Below are 19,782 nucleotides of genomic sequence, written 5' to 3'. Positions count from 1 at the left end.
ACTGACGCTTTCAGGAGCCCGAGACGAGGGTTTTAAATCATCTTCTTTACCTGCAGCCAAAAAACTCTTCACTGGCGGTATTTAATTTTAGCCAGCGCTGTAGAATAACAGTTTCAGTAATAGCTATTGGTTTCAGCCTGTCAGGGGAAGATGAATGGTGCTGTAGGTAGTGGCCCGTGGGATTAGACACAAAAGGTTTCTGTTTTTTTAAAAAAAAACTCTTTTAAAACAAAGGCAGCTAATGGAACCTTACGGGCACAGATATTAGCAATCCAAATTTTTTGTACATTTGTGAAGGTTTGTAACAGGGATATTTTTTACAGAAGAGCAGAGCACAAAATAAGAGCTCTTCGGTAGGTATTGCCGAGAAGTTCAAAGATCAGTATGCTTTCAATACCATCCAGTGAGTGCATGCTGACTGAGGCAGTTTCTTAATTGCTACTTTCACCAAATGCCAACGACCCAGGCCAGCTGGAAACTCGCTGGACATTTTACCTTTACAGAAACATCGAAGATAGGAGCAGGAGTAGGCCATTCGGCCCCTCGAGCCCACTCCGTCATTTAATGAGATCATGGCTGATCATCCAAATTCAGTACCCTGTCCCTGCCTTCTCCCCATATCCCTTGATCCCTTTAGCCTTAAGAAATATATCTAACTCTTTCTTGAATATATTTAATGAATTGGCCTCAACTGCCTTCTGTGGTAGAGAATTCCACAGGTTCACCACTCTCTGGGTGAAGAAATTCCTCCTCATCTCTGTCCTAAATGGCTTACACCTGATCCTTAGACTGTGAGCCCTGGTTCTGGACTCCCCCGCCATCGGGAACATCCTTCCTGCGTCTAGTCTGTCTAGTCCTGTTAGAATTTTATAACTTTCAATGAGATCCCCTCTCATTCTTCTAAACTCCAGCGAGTATAAGTCCAATCGACCCATGTAGGGGAAGAGTTTTCCCCTGCTCACGGAAGGCTCGGACTCCTTATTGGGCATCTGCGGCCCTCCACTACCTCACCCCCGATGTGTCAGCCTGGACAGTGCGCGTCTGCAGGCAGCTTGACCATGGAGGGCGTTGCAGCCAGGCTTGGTCCTGTCTTCGCCCTAATTTTACATCACCAGATAACTGTGGATGAAGTGGGCCATCCATCCAGCATAACCCTACAGCCCACCCCCTCCACCCAATGACAGCATGCGCTTGGTTCTCAAATGAGTCCCGGGTTTTCGCCTCCACTACTCTATCCAGGCGACTCTTCCATGTATTGGCCACTCTCGATGTAAAGAAGAATCTGCTGACATCAGGCCACAACACTGGAGGTGCAGCCTGACCAGGACACTGGTTTGGTCATAACTTCCTCTCATTTGCATTCATACTGTTTTGCTCTTCTGTTGCTTTGTTGATTGGTTCACGTTGAGCGTCAATTCTACTAAAACTCCTTGGTGTCTTTCAACTTCCTCCTTTGTTATTGTGCCCTTTTTTATATTTTGGCTCCAATTTTATTCTCTCCCATCTAATGCGTTAAACCCTTTTTGCTGTTTTAAGTTTAAACACCCCGACCTACCATTTCTGCTCTCTCTCTGCTCTCAACATCCCTTTTTCATGGGAGCGGGCTCTTTTTAAAAAAAAAAAAAAGGTTTTAATTGGCTGAAAATCAACTTTGAAGACATCCAATCACAAAGGCGCATCTGCCACCAATTGGATGGGACCCACAGCCTGGTGGGACTTAGCTGAGTAAACTGACCCACATGGATCGTTTGATTGGCCTCCTTCTGTGACATAAACAACTTCTATGATTCTACGGAACTTCTATGAAGTGAATGTTAAGGGCGTGAATGTTGAATTCACAGTTTGTTTAAATAAATTTGCATTTTGAGTTATGAAAACCTTTTGACTCTGCAAAGCTTAAGAGGAAGAAAAATTTAAACCAGAAAGGGTAATTTGGCCCATCGACCCTCTGATATCCCAACGCAGTCAGTCTGCAAACCTGCTGCAACTTGAGCTCCTCGATAATGTATCTCATTCTAATTACCTGGTGGATAATTCTAGGTTCGTCATCATTTGAGCGAAGAAATGTTCTCCGATCCATTTTAAATGTACTTTTCCCTCATCTAAATTGATGGTGTCTTATCCTAATGGCCTGATGTACCTTGAAGTAACCACCTGGGTTTGCCTTCTCTCTGCCATTCGGTACTTTACTAGTGATCTCCTGCGGTGTTACCCGTGGAAAGTCAACACGAGGCAAACTTCCCCCGCCGTGGGGGGGGGGTGGTGTTATGTCACAGTTAACAGAATATTTTTTAAATGGTGAGGAACTATTAAATGTTCATGTTTAGAGAGATATTGGTGTCCTAGTACAAGAAACAGAGTTAGCATACAGGTACAGCAAGCAATTAGGAAGGCAAATGGCATGTTGGCCTTTATTGCTGGAGGGTTGAAGTACAAGAGTAAGGAAGCCTTGGTGAGACCACACCTGGAGTACTGCGCACAGTTCTGGTCTCCTTATCTAAGGAGGGATATACTTGCCTTGGAGGCGGTGCAACGAAGGTTCACTAGATTGATTCCTGGGATGAGAGGGCTGTCCTATGAGGAGAGATTGTGTAGATTGGGCCGATACTCTCTGGAGTTTAGAAGAATGAGAGGTGATCTCATTGAAACATACAAGATTCTGAGGGGGATTGACAGGGTAGATGCTGAGAGATTGTTTCCCCTGGCTGGAGAGTCTAGAACTAGGGGGCAGAGTCTCAGGATAAGGGGTGGCCTTTTAACAACAACAACTTGTATTTATATAGCGCCTTTAACCTAGTAAAATGTCCCAAGGCGCTGCACAGGAGTATTTTAAGACACAAAATTTGACACCGATCCACATAAGGATAAATTAGGGCAGGTGATCAAAAGCTTGGTCAAAGAGGTAGGTTTTAAGGAGCGTCTTAAAGGAGGAAAGAGAGGTAGAGGGGTGGACAAGTTTAGGCAGGGAATTCCAGAGCTTAGGGCCCAGGCAACAGAAGGCACGGCCGCCAATGGTGGAGCGATTATAATCAGATGCTCAAGAGGGCAGAATTAGAGGAGCGCAGATATCTCGGGGGTGGCGAGGGTTGTAGGGCTGAAGGAGATTACAGAGATAGGGAGGGGCGAGGCCATGGAGGGATTAGAAAACAAGGATGAGAATTTTGAAATTGAGATGCTGCTTAACCGGGAGCCAATGTAGGTCAGCGAGCACAGGGGTGATGGGCGAACGGGACTTGGTGCGAGTTAGGACACGGGCAGCCGAGTTTTGGATGACCTCAAGTTTACATAGGGTGGAATGTGGGAGGCCGGCCAGGAGTGTGTTGGAATAGTCAAGTCTAGAGGTAGCAAAGGCATGGATGAGGGTTTCAGCAGCGGATGAGCTGAGGCAGGGGCGGAGACGGGCGATGTTACGGAGGTGGAAATAGGCGGTTTTAGTTATGATGTGGATATGTGGTCGGAAGCTCATTTCAGGGTCAAATATGACACCAAGGTTGTGAAGTGTGGTTCAGCCTCAGAGAGATGTTCGTTAAGACTGTGATGAGGAGGAATTTCTTCACTTAGAGGGTTGTTAATCTTTGGACTCCTCTGCCCCAAAGTGCTGTGGATGCTCAGTCGTGGAGTATATTCAAGGCTGATCTAATTGAGGCGTTTAAGATGATTAAAGATGATAGGGTAGATGGAGAGCAACTATTTCCTCTGGATTGCCTCCTCCTGTTCGTATGAGTGCATTCAAAAGCAGAGGTCAAAGAGATGCCTTGCCCACTTCCCCACAAAGATCAGTGCATGTTGGAAATTGCGTGTTAAGATGCCAATTGTACCCGAAAAGCCAACCACTTCGGACAGCAGTAGTGGAGCTCCCTGGCGGGGAAAGAACCCCAGCAGCACCAAGCGGCACTTGAAACTGTGAAACACTGAATCCAGAGCTTGCAGCTAAATGAAGCATTTGGATGGGAACTATTTAGACACTCGGACAGAGGCAGCAGGAAGCCCCGGAGAAAGGAAAGCAGGTGGCAGGAAGAGCCTGCAGGATCGATCCCTTGCGAGTGAAAAACCTGGCAAAAACGGGAGCTAAAAACGGTCAGAAAAGCTGGCTGGAAGCTATTGTGGGGGGGGGGGGGGCAAATGGGCCCTGTTATTTGTGTGTGTAGAACATGCTTGCGACTGGAGTTACTATAAACGGACAGAAATGTGTCGGGGGGAAGTGGCAGGAACAGCCCGCAGAATCAGTCTCCGAGAAAAACAGAAAGAGAGGAAACTGAAGCAAGATAAGGAAAATGGTGAGTTGTTCCAAACCTGCTGTTGTGCTGGAGGGAGGTTTGGAATATTGGAGGTGCCCTGGAGTGGTGAGGCTGTTTGAATCGTGCTGCTGTAAGCACAGGTATGGGGATCTGCAGCTTATGGTGTTCCAACTGGTGATGGTAGCTTCCTCGGGTGCTGGAAACAGATTCATTAGTAGCTTTCAAAAGGGAATTGGATAAATACTTGAAGGGGGAGTGGGACTGACTGGATTGCTCTTCGAAAGAGCCAGCGCAGACTCGATGGGCCGAATGGCCTCCTCCTGTGCTGTATAATTCTATAATGGGCAAGTCCTATCGAGATGCTACCTAGAGGCACGCCAATGCTAATGCCCAAATGAGCTTGTAACCTGCATTGCAAATTTAGAAGTTTATAGATAAATAGATTTACCTCAGTGAGGTCTCCCTTAACCCTTTCTCTGGGTTTCTTATTTTTCCGCCTAGCTGTTTTTGGCATTCTTATTGTTGCTCTTTCTGTATCGTCTGCAGTGCTGTAGACTGGCGCGCCGTGGTTTTGGCACAACATTTGCGTTACTGAATTCTGCGTGGGGCGATGAAAGGGTTAGATAAGCAACAGAGGCGTATTGAGGTTAACGGCTGTGTGCTTGTGACGCAGGTACTCTGTGCAGCTCCTGACCCCCGCCAACCTGCTGGCGAAGATCAATGGGAAAGATGGCATCGAGAAGGAGCACATGGAGGAAATCAATGAACTGTTCTACGACGCCAAGTCGTCCGCTAAGATTCTCGCTGAACACCAAGAAAAGTACATGAAATGAGACGCTCGCTACTGGGCCGACAAAGTGACACTGTGAGTGCTGGGAATCCGCAACAAACAGGAAAATACACAGCGGGTCCCCCAGCACCTGAAGGGAGGAAGCAGGGTAACATTTGGGGCGGGGACCGGCTGTCAAAATGGAAATTGTAAAAGAAAAATTTATTTACTTGTTAAATAAAACATTTTTTTTGGAAAAAAATCTGTTGGCGCGGTTCTCACTTAGGAAGATTACGCTCTCTGCTTCCGAGGGGCTTTGTTAGAGTGTTGGTATGTTGGTCAGCCAGCCCACTGTGTGTCGTAGTCCTGCCCCCAACCGTCTCAACTACACTATTATGGGTAGGTGCTAAGTAGAGGTCGGACTGCTGCATGCCAGTGGGGGAAACATGGAGGAAGACAGCCCACATTCTAGATGACATTCGTGACCATCCGAATGGACAACTTAAAGTGTTACAGTAGCATAGGAACAGGAGTAGGCCGCTCAGCCCCTCGAGCCTGTTCTGCCATTCAATTAGATCATGGCTGATCTGTAACTCCACTCCATACACCCACTGTGGCTCCATATCCCTCAATACTCGTGCTTGACAAAAAATCTATCTATCCTGGTCTTTACATAGTATGTACAGCACAGAAACAGGCCATTTGGACCAATTGGTCCGTGCCGGTGTTTATGCTCCACACCCCTCTTCATCTAACCCCATCACCATATCCTTCTATTCCTTTCTCCCTCGTGTGTTTATCAAGCTTCGCCTTAAATGCATCCATGCTATTTACCTCAACCACTCCCTGTGGTAGCGAGTTCCACATTCTCACCACTCTCTGGGTAAAGAAGTTTCTCCTGAATTCCCGATTGGATTTATTAGTGACTATCTTAGATTTATGGCCCCAATTTTGGTCTTCCTTACAAGTGGAAACATCGTTACATCTACCACATCAAACCTTTTCATGATCTTAAAGACCTCGATCGGGTCACCCCTCAGCCATTTCTTTTCTAGAGAGAAGAGCCCCAGCCTGTTCAATCTTTCCCAATTAGATATAAGCTCTCAGTTCTGCTATCATCCTTGTAAATCTTTATTGCACCTTCTGCAGTGCTTCTATATCCTTTCTATTATAGAGACCAGAACTGTGCACCGTGCTCTGAGTGTGATCTAACCAGGGTTCGATACAAATTTAACAGAACACTCTGCTTTCCAATTCTATGCCTCTAGAAATGAGCCCCATTGCTTTGTTTGCTTTTTTTTTCAATGGCCTTATTAACCTGCATCTCAAAAGATTTGTTGTGGATCCTTGGGTCAGTTCGTTCTGGACGAGTGTTGTATTCATTTTCCCAGGCTATTGGAAATAAACCTCTCCCGATGTTTAAAATAGTGGGGGTTGTGTAAGGTTGGCGATGGTTAATTGCGCACAAGTCGTCACCCCCACTGAACCCTTAGACGAGGGCTAATAATAAACTGCAATATTAAAAGGGGAGAGGTTTTTTTTTGCTAATCAGCTCACCATTGTCTGGGGTGAAGAGCGATCAGTCAGTAAATCTGGCCAGTATAACAGAATGCCCTTATAAATATACAGCCACATACATCTCCCAGCAGGATGTTTTTACAACCTATTTCACAAGTCCGTGTAAGGGTGAGCCATTCATTAAAGCAGAGCCGCCGGCAGAAATGTTTGTTTAATCTTATCAGTGTGACAACACAATCTAAGAACAATTATAGCCTGGACATATTTTTGTTCTTTTATTGCAACTCTGGCTGCAAGCGTGTTCTCCACACAGGGTGACCTGGTTTAAATTGCAGCTTCAGAATTGCATACAGTCAGTCCCGTGGAACTTTTTAGTTTTTGGGGGTAATACAATCAAGGTTAAACCAGGTAATCTTACCTGTGTAGTTTCTAACCAGTTGTTTGGTAAATTAAATTAACTGAATTAACTTGTTTCAATTGCTCACGACAATCTACACATCTTTAAAGATTTTGGTGGGGGGGGTGGTGGTTTGTGAATTTTGTCTTTTCGATATATTGGGGTTGGGGAACACTTTCCCCTTTCAGACATCCTGGTACAGCTACAGCTCGATGCAAAGTAAAGCTCCCTGTATACTGTCCGATCAAGAGCTCGTGGGTCAGGTCCAACACAGGGTAGATGCAGAATAATGTTTCCTCTAAACTGTCCCAAGAAGGACGTGTGGGTTATCTAAACCACGGTTAGATGCAAAGTATAGCTCTTCTGCACTGCCCCATTGAGCACACCTGCATCTGGTACAGCACAGTTTATATGAGTGATGTCCCTTCTACTCTGCCCCACCACGTGGACTGCAGTGGGTCAAGAAGAAGGGTTATAGAAAAAACATAGAAACATAGAAGATAGGAGCAGGAGTAGGCCATTCGGCCCCTCGAGCCTGCTCCGCCATTTAATGAGATCATGGCTGATCATCCAAATTCAGTACCCGGTCCCTGCTTTCTCCCCATATCCCTTTAGCCTCAAGAAATATATCGAACTCCTTCTTGAATATATTTAATGAATTGGCCTCTACTGCCCTGTGTGGCAGAGAATTCCACAGGTTCACCACTCTCTGGGTGAAGAAATTCCTCCTCATCTCAGTCCTAAATGGCTTACCCCTTATCCTTAGACTGTGACCCCTGGTTCTGGACTCCCCGACCATCGGGAACATCCTGCATCTATGGTTTGCCATCTCAAAGGGGCAACTAAGGATGGGTGATAAATGCTGGCCTTGCCAATGATGCCCACATCCCAAGAATGAATACAAATTATAAGTGGCCATGTTTCATGTAGAACCTTGGACAACCTGTGTTGATGGGCCAATTCAGCTGAACCTCCTCTCACCATCCCTCATTGTTCTCACTTCCTTTGAGGGGCGGGAGGAAGGGAAAGTCACTGGACCACATTCAGGAGTGACTTTTTCTCCCCAATGCCTCACACTTTGGATTGTTGAGGCCAAACTCACACTGGCTTCTCTCCGATCGAGTAATTTGGGGCAGGCCAGTGATTGAAGGTTAGCTGTTCTCACCTGGGGCAGAAACAGCTACAGAACATTTGGCCTCCGCCTCTCTCGCAGTAGGGCGGGGGGAAATCATCTCTGGTTTCTTCACCCCGTTACTAGCTTGCTGGGGACTTGATTGACGCTTGGCTGTGATGCCTCTCCATGACGGAATGGCCTTCTGACTCGCCACGAGCCACTTGGACGAGGTACTGCTGGGGAGATACCTGCACCCAACGAGTCTGCACCTTCCGGAGCACTTGTCATTTTTGAAGCCTTTTATTGCCCCACTCTGATGTCTTTCGAATTTCGCAGACTGTTTGGTCTACAGGTCACTTCTTTCACCAGTGATGTTTTCAGTATCGAGCTGTGAGCGCAAGGTTTGCACAAAGGAATCGTGTATCAAACAGTCAGGTGTCACTGGCTGAAAGCTTTTTATTATTAAACTGCACAGATCTACCCTTTTTTGTTGAAAGTTGTACTGGAGTCAGAAAAGAATCCACGCAGAGAATAGATTCTTTTATGTCCAAATAATTCTACTTTTCAATCTCTTCCTAACCTTTTTTTGTGTCTGTGTCTAATGTTTTAACCAAAAACTCATTATTGACTGAAAAAACTCACATACATGGACCTTGACTTGCTTTGACCTTGCCTTTCTGCATTCACAGTTTGCTTGATTCTAGATTGACGAGATGTTCGACAAACTGAATAGTGGGGGCATTAGTGTAGTGTGCTGGATGAGCAATCAAATCCCACCACAGCAACTTGAATTCAATAATCCTCTCTGTTTATGGGCTGGCACCAGAAGAAATGCAAGATTATTGTACAAACTCAACTAGGAGGGATGTATTATGAACACAAGAATTAGGAGCAGGAGTCGACCATACGGCCCCTCGAGCCTGCTCCACCATACAATAAGATCATGGCTGATCATCGACCTCAACTCTGCATTCCTGCCCGATTCCCATATCCATTGATCCCCTTAGTGTCCAAAAATCTATCTCAGCCTTGAATATACTCAACGACTGAGCATCCACAGCCCTCTGGGGGAGAGAATTCCAAAGATTCACCGCCCTCTGACAGAAGAAATTCCTCCTCATCTCAGTCCTAAATGGCCGACCTCTTAGCCTGAGACTGTGACCCCGAGTTCTAGACTCTCCAGCCAGGGGGAAACAACCTCTCAGCATCTAACAAAACCTGACATTTATCATAAGTCTCCTTTTTCTGTTTCATTTTCATCTTAGTTTCTTTAGTCATCCATGGATACCCTTCCTTTCTCCCTCACAGGAAGGTGCTTAGACCCAGACTAACTCCTTGAAGGCCTCCTATTGCCCATTTACTGTTTTACCTGCCAATCTTTGTTTCCAATCCACCTGGACCAGATCCCTTCTCAACTCCCTGAAATTAGCCCTCTTCCAGTTGAGTATCTTCACCTTTGATTGTTCCTTGTCATTTTCCATAACTACTCACCAATGATCACAGTTTCCCAAGTGCTCCCCCACTGAAACATGCTCCCATGTTTTTTCAGAGAATGGAACTTGCCACCAATGCTCCCTCTAATTTTTTTTTCCCCCGTGCCCGGTCCCTTTGAATTTGCTGCGCGGTATCTCTTCCAGCGGCAGGAGCTGGTGAGCGGCTTGCGCGGGACCTCACGATTGGTGTGTGGCCGCTGCACCTTAGGGGGAACATTGCTTGCCACCCCTGCGTGGTTTGGTCCGCAGGTCATTCCAATCCTATGCTACTACACGCTTGATTCTCAATGTCTTCAGGGCAGCTAGGAATGGGCAATAAATGCAGCCTTGCCTTGCGTCACCCACACTCCAAAATTAAAAAGACCCACCTTGGAGTTACTCAGGCTAGGTCCATAGGTGGATGGGCGGTGGGGGGGGTAGCCATTTCTCATGTGTCAGTTTAGATAGCAAACTATTCAGAGAAAGAAGGAAAGAACTTACATTTTTATAGCGCCTTTCACATCCTCAGGACATCCCAACGTGCTTCACAGCCAATTATAGGAAATGCTACGGCCAATCTGCGCACAGCAAGATCCCACAAACAGCATTGAGATCATGACCAGGTGTCCTGTGTTAGTGATGCCGGTTGAGGGATAAATATTGGCCCCAGGACACCGGGGAGAACTCCCCCCTCTATTCTTCTGAACTGTGCCATGGGATCTTTTACAATGCAAGTCTTTTTTTTTATCAAATGACCTCTTAACCTTCTCTGTTCCAATGGGAAGAGATCCTGTTACCGGTAAATCTTCTCTGAATCCCCGGTGCCCTTCGGCCTTGAAGTCCCTCCTGATGTAGGGCGCCCAAAACTGACAACACTGGTCCCAAAATTCCTGGGTTGGGAGAGAGCGTAATTCCCATTTAGGCCTGGAGGTTCGGAATATGGGTTGGAACCTGACTCCAGCGGAATTCAGTCCCATTTAGACTGGGCAGCGGGGTTTGGACAGATCTCGCACCCAACAGCTGCACCACATCAACGGGGGCCTGTTATCTGAGTATTTGGAGACGTGAGGTGTGGCGAGTGTAGCGAGCTCGGGAGGTGTGGCGAGTGTAGCGAGCTCGGGAGGTGTGGCGAGTGTAGCGAGCTCGGGAGGTGTGGCGAGTGTAGCGAGCTCGGGAGGTGTGGTGAGTGTAGCGAGCTCGGGAGGTGTGGTGAGTGTAGCGAGCTCGGGAGGTGTGGCGAGTGTAGCGAGCTCGGGAGGTGTGGCGAGTGTAGCGAGCTCGGGAGGTGTGGCGAGTGTAGCGAGCTCGGGAGGTGTGGTGAGTGTAGCGAGCTCGGGAGGTGTGGCGAGTGTAGCGAGCTCGGGAGGTGTGGCGAGTGTAGCGAGCTCGGGAGGTGTGGCGAGTGTAGCGAGCTCGGGAGGTGTGGCGAGTGTAGCGAGCTCGGGAGGTGTGGCGAGTGTAGCGAGCTCGGGAGGTGTGGCGAGTGTAGCGAGCTCGGGAGGTGTGGCGAGTGTAGCGAGCTCGGGAGGTGTGGCGAGTGTAGCGAGCTCGGGAGGTGTGGCGAGTGTAGCGAGCTCGGGAGGTGTGGCGAGTGTAGCGAGCTCGGGAGGTGTGGCGAGTGTAGCGAGCTCGGGAGGTGTGGCGAGTGTAGCGAGCTCGGGAGGTGTGGCGAGTGTAGCGAGCTCGGGAGGTGTGGCGAGTGTAGCGAGCTCGGGAGGTGTGGCGAGTGTAGCGAGCTCGGGAGGTGTGGCGAGTGTAGCGAGCTCGGGAGGTGTGGCGAGTGTAGCGAGCTCGGGAGGTGTGGCGAGTGTAGCGAGCTCGGGAGGTGTGGTGAGTGTAGCGAGCTCGGGAGGAGCGGGTGACTTTGGTCCTGTGGTTCCCAAAGCTCTCCACCACTGGGGGTTTTCCTCGCCTCGTGTCTGGGTCTGTTGGAGACTCATTGATCGCTGTGATTGGTCAACAACCCCATTATCGTTGGATCAGGCGACTACCGGGATGGTAGGAGGCGATCTAGATGGACCTGGGTCCATCAATTCCTATGCCAGGGGGAGTTCCCAATTTACCTGTGAGTTCTTTCCTTTTAAGCCCTTAAAAGACCTCAGCAGAACTCACGGCAACTGAAGAGCAGATCGGTCACCTTCTCCAGCATCAGAGTTGATGGGAGCCACAAAAAAAAAAATTATTTGGCTAATTTGGGCCTTGGCAGGATGTTCGGTGGAGCAGTAAGAGGTGTATTGGGGCAGGTGCGGCTGATGTGCTCTTGCAGGCACTAGCACCTCCCGGATATGTAAGTGATCCTGTCCCTGGGATTTGGGAGGGGGTTTCCATTTCATCCCTGGGCTAGGGTGGGCAGGGGGGCGCGGTGCTTTCACTATCCTGCACTTACACCGGTGGAGCGGGGCCCCAGGAATTTTGTTGGAGAACTCTGAAGTTATCCACTTTGGTAGGGAAAAATAGAAAAGCTGAATCTTTTTTAAATGGTGAGAGATTGGGAAATGTTGGTGTTCAGAGGGACCTGGGTGTCCTTGTGCACAGATCACAGAAAGCTCACATGCAGGTACAGCAAGCAATTAGGAAAGCAAATGGTATGTTGGTCTTTATTACAAAGGGATTAGAGTATAAAAGTAAATAAGTCTTACTGCAATTATATAGAGCCCTGGTGAGACCACACCTGGAGTATTGTGTACAGTTTTGGTCTCCTCACCTAAGGAAGGATATACTGGCCATAGAGAGAGTGCAACGAAGGTTCACCAGACTGGTTCCTGGGATGGGGGGATTGTCCTATGAGGAGAGATTGAGTAGACTAGGCCTATATTCTCTAGAGTTTAGAAGAATGGGAGGTGACCACATTGAAACATATAAAATTCTGAAGGGGTTTGACAGGGTAGATGCAGGGAGGATGTTTCCCCTGGCTGGAGAGTCTAGAACCAGGGGTCACAGTCTCAAGATAAGGGGTCAGCCATTTAGGACTGAGAGGAGAAGGAATTTCTTTACTCAGAGGGTTGTGAATCTTTGGAATTCTCTACCCCAGAGGGCTGTGGATGCTCAGTCGTTGAGTATATTCAAGACAGAGGTCAATAGATTTTTGGACTCATGGGGAATCAAGGGATCTGGGGATGGGGCGGGAAAGTGGAGTTAAGGGCAAAGAACAGCTGTGATCTTATTGAACATAAAAACTGACTAAAAGCTTTTATAGATATGTGAAGAGAAAAAAATTGGTGAAGTCAAGCGTAGGTCCCTTGCAGTCAGAATCAGGGGAATTTATAATGGGGAACAAAGAAATGGCAGACCAATTAAATACATATTTTGGTTCTGTCTTCACAAAGGAGAACACAAATAACCTCCCGGAAATGTCGGGGAACATAGGGTCTGATGAAAGGGTGGAACTGAAAGAAATCAGTATTTGTAGGGAAATGGTGTTAGGGAAATTGATGGGATTGAAGGCCGATAAATCCCCAGGTCCTGATAATCTACATCCTACGGTACTTAAGGAAGTGGCCCTAGAAATAGTAGATGCATTGCTGGTCATCTTCCAACATTCGATGGAATCTGGAACAGTACCCATGGATTGGAGGGTAGCTAATGTTACCCCACTATTCAAAAAAGGTGGTAGAGAGAAAACGGGGAATTACAGACCGGTAAGCCTGACATCGGTAGTGGGGAAAATGCTAGAGTCCATTATAAAAGATGTAATAGCAGAGCACTTGGAAAACAGTGACAGGATCGGACAAAGTCAACATGGATTTACAAAAGGTAAACCGTGTTTGACTAATCTACTGGAATGTTTTGAGGAAGTAACTAGTAAAATAGATAAGGGAGAACCAGTGGATGTGGTGTATTTGGACTTTCAGAAGGCTTTCGATAAGGTCCCACATAAGAGATTAGCGTGTAAAGTTAAGGCACATGGGATTGGGGGCAAGGTATTGACTTGCATAGAGAACTAGTTGGCAGATAGAAAGCAAAGAGTTGGAATAAACGGCTCTTTTTCCGAGTGGCAGGCAGTGACTAGTGGGGTACTGCAGGGATCGGTCCTTGGACCCCAGCTATTCACAATATATATTAATGATCTAGACAAGGGAACTAGATGTAATATCTCCAAATTTGCAGACGGCACAAAGCTGGGTGGGCGTGTGTGCTGTGAGGAGGATGCCGAGAAACTCCAGGATGATTTGGACAGGTTGGGTGATTGGGCAGAAGCATGGCAGATGCAATATAACATGGATAAATGTGAGGTTATCCACTTGGGTGTCAAAAACAGGAAGGCAGATTATTATCTGAATGGCAATAGATTGGGAGAAGGGGAAGTGCAACGAGACCTGGGTGTCCTTGTGCACCAGTTGCTGAAGGTAAGCATGCAGGTGCAGCAGGCGGTTAAGAAGGCAAATGGTATGTTGGCCTTCATAGCGAGAGGGTTTGAGTACAAGAACAAGGATGTCTTGCTGTAGTTGTACAGGGCCTTGGTGAGACCACACCTTGAGTATTGTGTGCAGTTTTAGTCGCCTTATCTGAGGAAGGATATTCTTGCCATGGAAGGAGTGCAGCGAAGATTCGCCAGGCTGATACCTGGGATGGTAGGAATGACGTATGAGGAGAGATTGGGTCAATTGGGCTTGTACTCGCTGGAGTTTAGAAGAATGAGAGGGGATCTCATTGAAACTTATAAAATTCTGGCAGGACGGGACAGACTAGATGCAGGGAGGATGTTCCCGATGGTCGGGGAGTCCAGAACCAGGGGTCACAGTCTAAGGATAAGGGGTAGGCCTTTTAGGAGAGAAATGAGGAGGAATTTCTTCACCCAGAGAGTGGTGAACCTGTGGAATTCTCTACCACAGAAGGCAGTAGAGGCCAATTCATTAAATATATTCAAGAAGGAGTTGGATATATTTCTTAAGGCTAAAGGGATCAAGGGGTATGGGGAGAAAGCAGGGACCGGGTACTGAACTTGGATGATCAGCCATGATCGCATTGAATGGCGGAGCAGGCTCGAGGGGCTGAATGGCCTACTCCTGCTCCTATCTTCTATGCTATGTTAATCTATGAATGGCCGACTCCTGCTCCTAATTCTTATGTTCTTATGGAACAATAGCCCCTAACAATATTTTAATATTGGGCCAACACAATTGTGCCTCAGTAACCCTGGGTTAGGGAGTGGAGGAATCAGCCTGGGTTCCTGTTCCCAATTGCTGTCGATTGACCCCTGCTGGGAAGTGAGGATGTGTGTGCGTCAGACGAGGGCAGAATTGGGTCGGCTTTGATCCCTCAAGTTAATCTCCTGCTGAGACTCAGCTTCTAAACTCAAACTTGAAGAATGGGTGGTAGAGTGAGATAATGAAAGAAAGAACTTGCATTTCTATAGCGCCTTTCCCAACCTCAGGATGTCCCAAAGCGCTTTACAGCCAATGAAGTACTTCTGAAGTGTAGTCACTGTTGTAATGTAGGAAACGCGGCAGCCAATTTTCAAACAGGAAGATCCCACAAACAGCAATGTGATAATAATCGGATAATCTGTTTTGATGATTTTGAGGGATAAATATTGGCCAGGACACTGGGGAGAACTCCCCTGCTCTTTTCTGAATAGCATTGTGCCATCTTTTAGCACAGGCATACCTTGGTTTAACATCTCATCCAAAAGACGGCACCTTTGACAGTGCAGCACTCCCTCAGTACTGCCCCTCCGACAGTGCAGCGCTCTCTCAGTACTGCCCCTCCGACAGTGCAGCACTCCCTCAGTACTGCCCCTCCAACAGTGCAGCGCTCCCTCAGTACTGCCCCTCCGACAGTGCAGTGCTCCCTCAGTACTGCCCCTCCGACAGTGCAGCGCTCCCTCAGTACTGCCCCTCCGACAGTGCAGTGCTCCCTCAGTACTGCCCCTCCGACAGTGCAGTGCTCCCTCAGTACTGCCCCTCCGACAGTGCGGCGCTCCCTCAGTACTGCCCCTCTGACAGTGCAGCGCTCCCTCAGTACCGCCCCTCCAACAGTGCGGCGCTCCCTCAGTACTGCCCCTCCGACAGTGCAGCGCTCCCTCAGTACTGCCCCTCCGACAGTGCGGCACTCCCTCAGTACTGCCCCTCCGACAGTGCGGCACTCCCTCAGTACTGCCCCTCCGACAGTGCGGTGCTCCCTCAGTACTGCCCCTCCGACAGTGCAGCACTCCCTCAGTACTGCCCCTCCGACAGTGCGGCACTCCCTCAGTACTGCACTGGGAGCGTCAACCTGGATTATGGACTCAAGTCTCTAGAGTGGGAATTGAACCCATGACCTTTTGACTAGAACTACCCCGGTCAATCCAGCAAGGAGCTTCGGGTGGGGGGGGGGTGGTGGAGGGGAAAATTTGCAGAAATCTTCGGTTTACTTTGATACCAGCTACTTTTTTATTATCGTAAATGAAAGTAAATCTTTCTGTTATTTCCTGTTCAATGAATCAGCTGCCTCATTTGGGAGAGAGAAAGAAATGGCTTGAAGGAGGCTTGAGAAACGTGACAAGGAAACTGTGTCACTTGAAGCAGCGGTTTTGTCATTTTGGGCAGCCTTGTGTCACTCTGAGCCGCACGATGATTAATGTCCTTAAAAAACTTTCTCCCTCACTTTATCCCACTCCGTCAGGTTTTCTCATTACTGATGTATCTTTGCATCAGAAACAGACGGGGAAAAAAAAAATAATCGGGGTTTTTTTTTTAATATAATGGGTTGACAGGCGGGTGAGGGCTATATTATTCGAGGTGCTACTGCAGGAGCTCACCGGAATGAATAGATCTGTCAGCGCAGGGGCTGAAAACAAAATTCGAGGCTCTCTTTCCCTTTTCAGCACTGACCACCCCGTGCCTGCCTAGCCCAGGCCTCTTGAAGGCAGACAATTTCTCGGACTAGACAAGCACGATTAATTTCCCCTGCCCTCACGGAGCCCTTGGTAGCTGGAGGAGTCCATCTGGCCTGCTGCTGATAAGATGCACCTATTCGATTTGAGAACTTTGATTGCCTGAGCTGTCAGGTTACAATGACTGGGCAGTGGGAGACCTCATCGCTTTGACTGACAGATCTATTTATCGGCTTTTTTTCCTGCTCTTGCCCATTAAGAGCCCAGGCTGAGTTTGCAATGGGGTGGAAAAGCTCTTCTCTCTCTCTCTCGCTCTCTAATACCACAATGAATATGTCTGCTATTCCCCCAGCTCAGGAGCAGATAAAGACCTGTCAATTCAATGCTTTCTTTCTCTAATTCTGGGCAGTTTGATTAATGGAGAAAAGTGCAGCCAGATCACAAGCCCCAAATTTTTTTCTCTCTCTGCTCTCCCTCACAAGTTCTGTCAACCATCAAAGGGGTCACGAATGAAATAAACAGGAACGAGGAATGGGAGGAGTGCTCACATCATATTAGACCAGAATATAAAAAGCTCCATACTGTTGTAGGATCAAAGCAAAGTCAAGTGCTGTTGAAATATTTTTCTGTTCAGAGTAGAATAATATGCAATAATAAATCTCCGTCTGTCAAAGAAGATTGTTGATAAAGAAACATTTTTTTTAACACCGCACTTTTTGATTAAGCGGGAGACAGGTGTCATGGTTGGAATAGGAGCAGATTGTTGGCTTGTCAGTCACGTGCGAAGCACAGCCCTCACCTTCCTCTCCCAACAGAGGAGCACTCGACAGAAGGGAGCACTGTTGTGCTGTCGCAAATACACCCAGCATTGTCAAACAGACACAACAGTGGTGCTTTGTTGAAACCGCTTCTCTCTCTGCTGTGCTGTAGAAGGACAATAAAAACAAGGACTAACATTTAGATGGCGCATATCGCATCTCAAAGCACTTTGCCTCCAATGAAGCACAGTCACTGTTGTTATGCAGGCCAGCGACATTTTGTGCACAGCAAGATGTCACAAACACCAATGAGATGAAAGTCCAGTCAATCGGTTGAGGGAGGAACGCTGGTCAGGAGACTAAGAGAACCCTCTCTTCTTCAAATAGTGCAATGGCAATCCTTAACATGAACCCAACAATTTTCACAAAATCATTCTCGGGATGTTCTTCTTCTTAGGCAGTCCCTCGGAACCGAAGATGACTCTCGGGATGTGGGCGTTGCTGGCAAGGCCGGTATTTATTGCCCATCCCTAGTTGCCCTTGAGACGGTGGTGGTGAGCCGCCTTCTTGAACTGCTGCAGTCCGTGTGGTGAAGGTGCTCCCACAGTGCTGTTAGGGAGGGAGTTCCAGGATTTTGACCCAGCGACGATGAAGGAACGGCGATATACTTCCAAGTCAGGATGGTGTGTGACTTGGAGGGGAACTTGGAGGCGGTGGTGTTCCCGTGCACCTGCTGCCCTTGTCCTTCTAGGTGGAAGAGGTCACCCAAAGGACAGCAATCCTACAGCTCACTATTTCTGCAGGGTTTACATCGAGTTACATCGAATTTACAAGCACAGAAACAGGCCATTCGGCCGAACTGGTCCGTGCCGGTGTTTCTGCTCCACACCAGCCTCCTCCCGCCCCTCTTCATCTCACCCCATCACCATATCCTTCTAGTCATTTCTCCCTCATGTATTTATCGAGCTTCCCCTTGAATGCATCCATGCTTTTCACCTCAATATGAGAGTTGTTGGGATCTGGAACGCTCGACCTGAAAAGGTGGTTGGACGGGTTCTGGAGGATGAGGAACTGACAGGGTTACGGACAGAAAGCGGGAGCGTGGGACTGAGCACGACCGCTCTTTCAAAGAGCCGGCACAAGCACAACGGGCCGAATGGCCTCCTTCTGTGTTGAAAGTTTCTATGAATCTAGGAACCACTCCCTGTTGTAGCGAGTTCCACATTCTCACCACTTTCTGGGTAAAGAAGTTTCTTCTGAATTCCCTATTGGATTTATTAGTGACTATCTTATATTGATGGCCCCTAGTTTTGGACTTTCCCACAAGTGGAAACATTTTCTTTACATCTATCCTATCAAACCCTTTCATTATTTTAAAGACTTCTATCAGGTCACCAGCCTGATCAGCCTTTCCTGATAAGTATAACCGCTCAGTTCTAATCTCATTCTGGTGAGTATTTTGCACCTTCTCCACTGCCTCTATATCTTTTATATAATACGGAGACCAGAACTGTTCACAGTTCTCCCTGTGTGGTCTATACAAGTTTAACATAACTTCCCTACTTTTCAATTTTATTCCTCTGTAAATGAACCCCAGTGTTTGTTTGTCTTTTTATGGATTTATTAACCCACGTTAATGAAGTATTTTTTGAAGTGTAGTCACTGTTGTAATGTAGGAAACACAACAGCCAACTGTTTTAGTGATTGACCCAGGACATAGAAGCTAGGAGCAGGAGTAGGCCATTCGGCCCCTCGAGCCTGCTCCGCCATTCAATGAGATCATGGCTGATCATCCAAATTCAGTGCCCGTCCCTGCTTTCTCCCCATATCCCTTGATCCTTTTAGCCTTAAGAAATATATCTAACTCCTTCTTGAATATATTTAATGAATTGGCCTCAACTGCCTTCTGTGGTAGAGAATTCCACAGGTTCACCACTCTCTGGGTGAAGAAATTCCTCCTCATCTCTGTCCTAAATGGCTTACCTCTTATCCTTAGACTGTGACCCCTGGTTCTGGACTCCCCCGCCATCGGGAACATCCTTCCTGCATCTAGTCTGTCTAGTCCTGTTAGAATTTTATAAGTTTCAATGAGATCCCCTCTCATTCTTCTAAACTCCAGCGAGTATAAGCCCAATCGACCCAATCTCTCCTCATAAGTCATTCCTGCCATCCCAGGTATCAGTCTGGTGAATCTTCGCTGCACTCTCTCCATGGCAAGAACATCCTTCCTCAGATAAGGCGACCAAAACTGCACACAATACTCAAGGTGCGGTCTCACCAAGGCCCTGTACAACTGTAGCAAGACATCCTTGCTCCTGTACTCGAATCCTCTTGCTATGAAGGCCAACATACCATTTGCATTCTTAACCGCCTGCTGCACCTGTATGCTTACCGTCAGCGACTGGTGCACAAGGACACCCAGGTCTCGTTGCACTTCCCCTTCTCCCAATCTATTGCCGTTCATACAATAATCTGCCTTCCTGTTTTTGACACCAAAGTGGATAACCTCGCATTTATCCACATTATACTGCATCTGCCATGCATCTGCCCAATCACCTAACCTGTCGAAATCATACTGGAGTTTCTCGGCATCCTCTTCACAGCACACACAGGCCAACTAGCTTTGTGTCGTCTGCAAATTTGGAGCTATTACATCTAGTTCCCTCATCTAGGTCATTAATATATAATCTTCTCTTCTTCGA

General features: G+C 47.6%; 1 protein-coding gene across 2 annotated transcripts in view; it reads left to right on the top strand.

Moving 5' to 3' along the window:
- ruvbl1 (RuvB-like AAA ATPase 1) overlaps positions 1-19,782 on the top strand; it is a 137,446-nt gene that overhangs the window by 67,242 nt on the left and 50,422 nt on the right. The window contains exon 11 of one of the 2 annotated variants that reach the window (XM_086002115.1): positions 4,912-5,269. The exons of the other annotated variant lie outside the window; for it this stretch is intronic. Within the exon in view, the coding sequence (XP_085858241.1) occupies positions 4,912-5,071 (160 nt within the window). The 3' untranslated portion in view covers positions 5,072-5,269. Of the gene's footprint in view, positions 1-4,911; positions 5,270-19,782 lie in introns of those variants that run through there. 2 annotated transcript variants of the gene reach the window in all.

Source organism: Somniosus microcephalus, chromosome 11 (assembly GCF_052327205.1).
Source record: "Somniosus microcephalus isolate GS21.2 chromosome 11, FLI_Smic_1.0, whole genome shotgun sequence".
Classification (NCBI taxonomy): domain Eukaryota; kingdom Metazoa; phylum Chordata; class Chondrichthyes; order Squaliformes; family Somniosidae; genus Somniosus; species Somniosus microcephalus.
The sequence above is the reverse complement of the archived record's forward strand: the minus strand, read 5'-3'. Positions and strand labels throughout refer to the sequence as shown.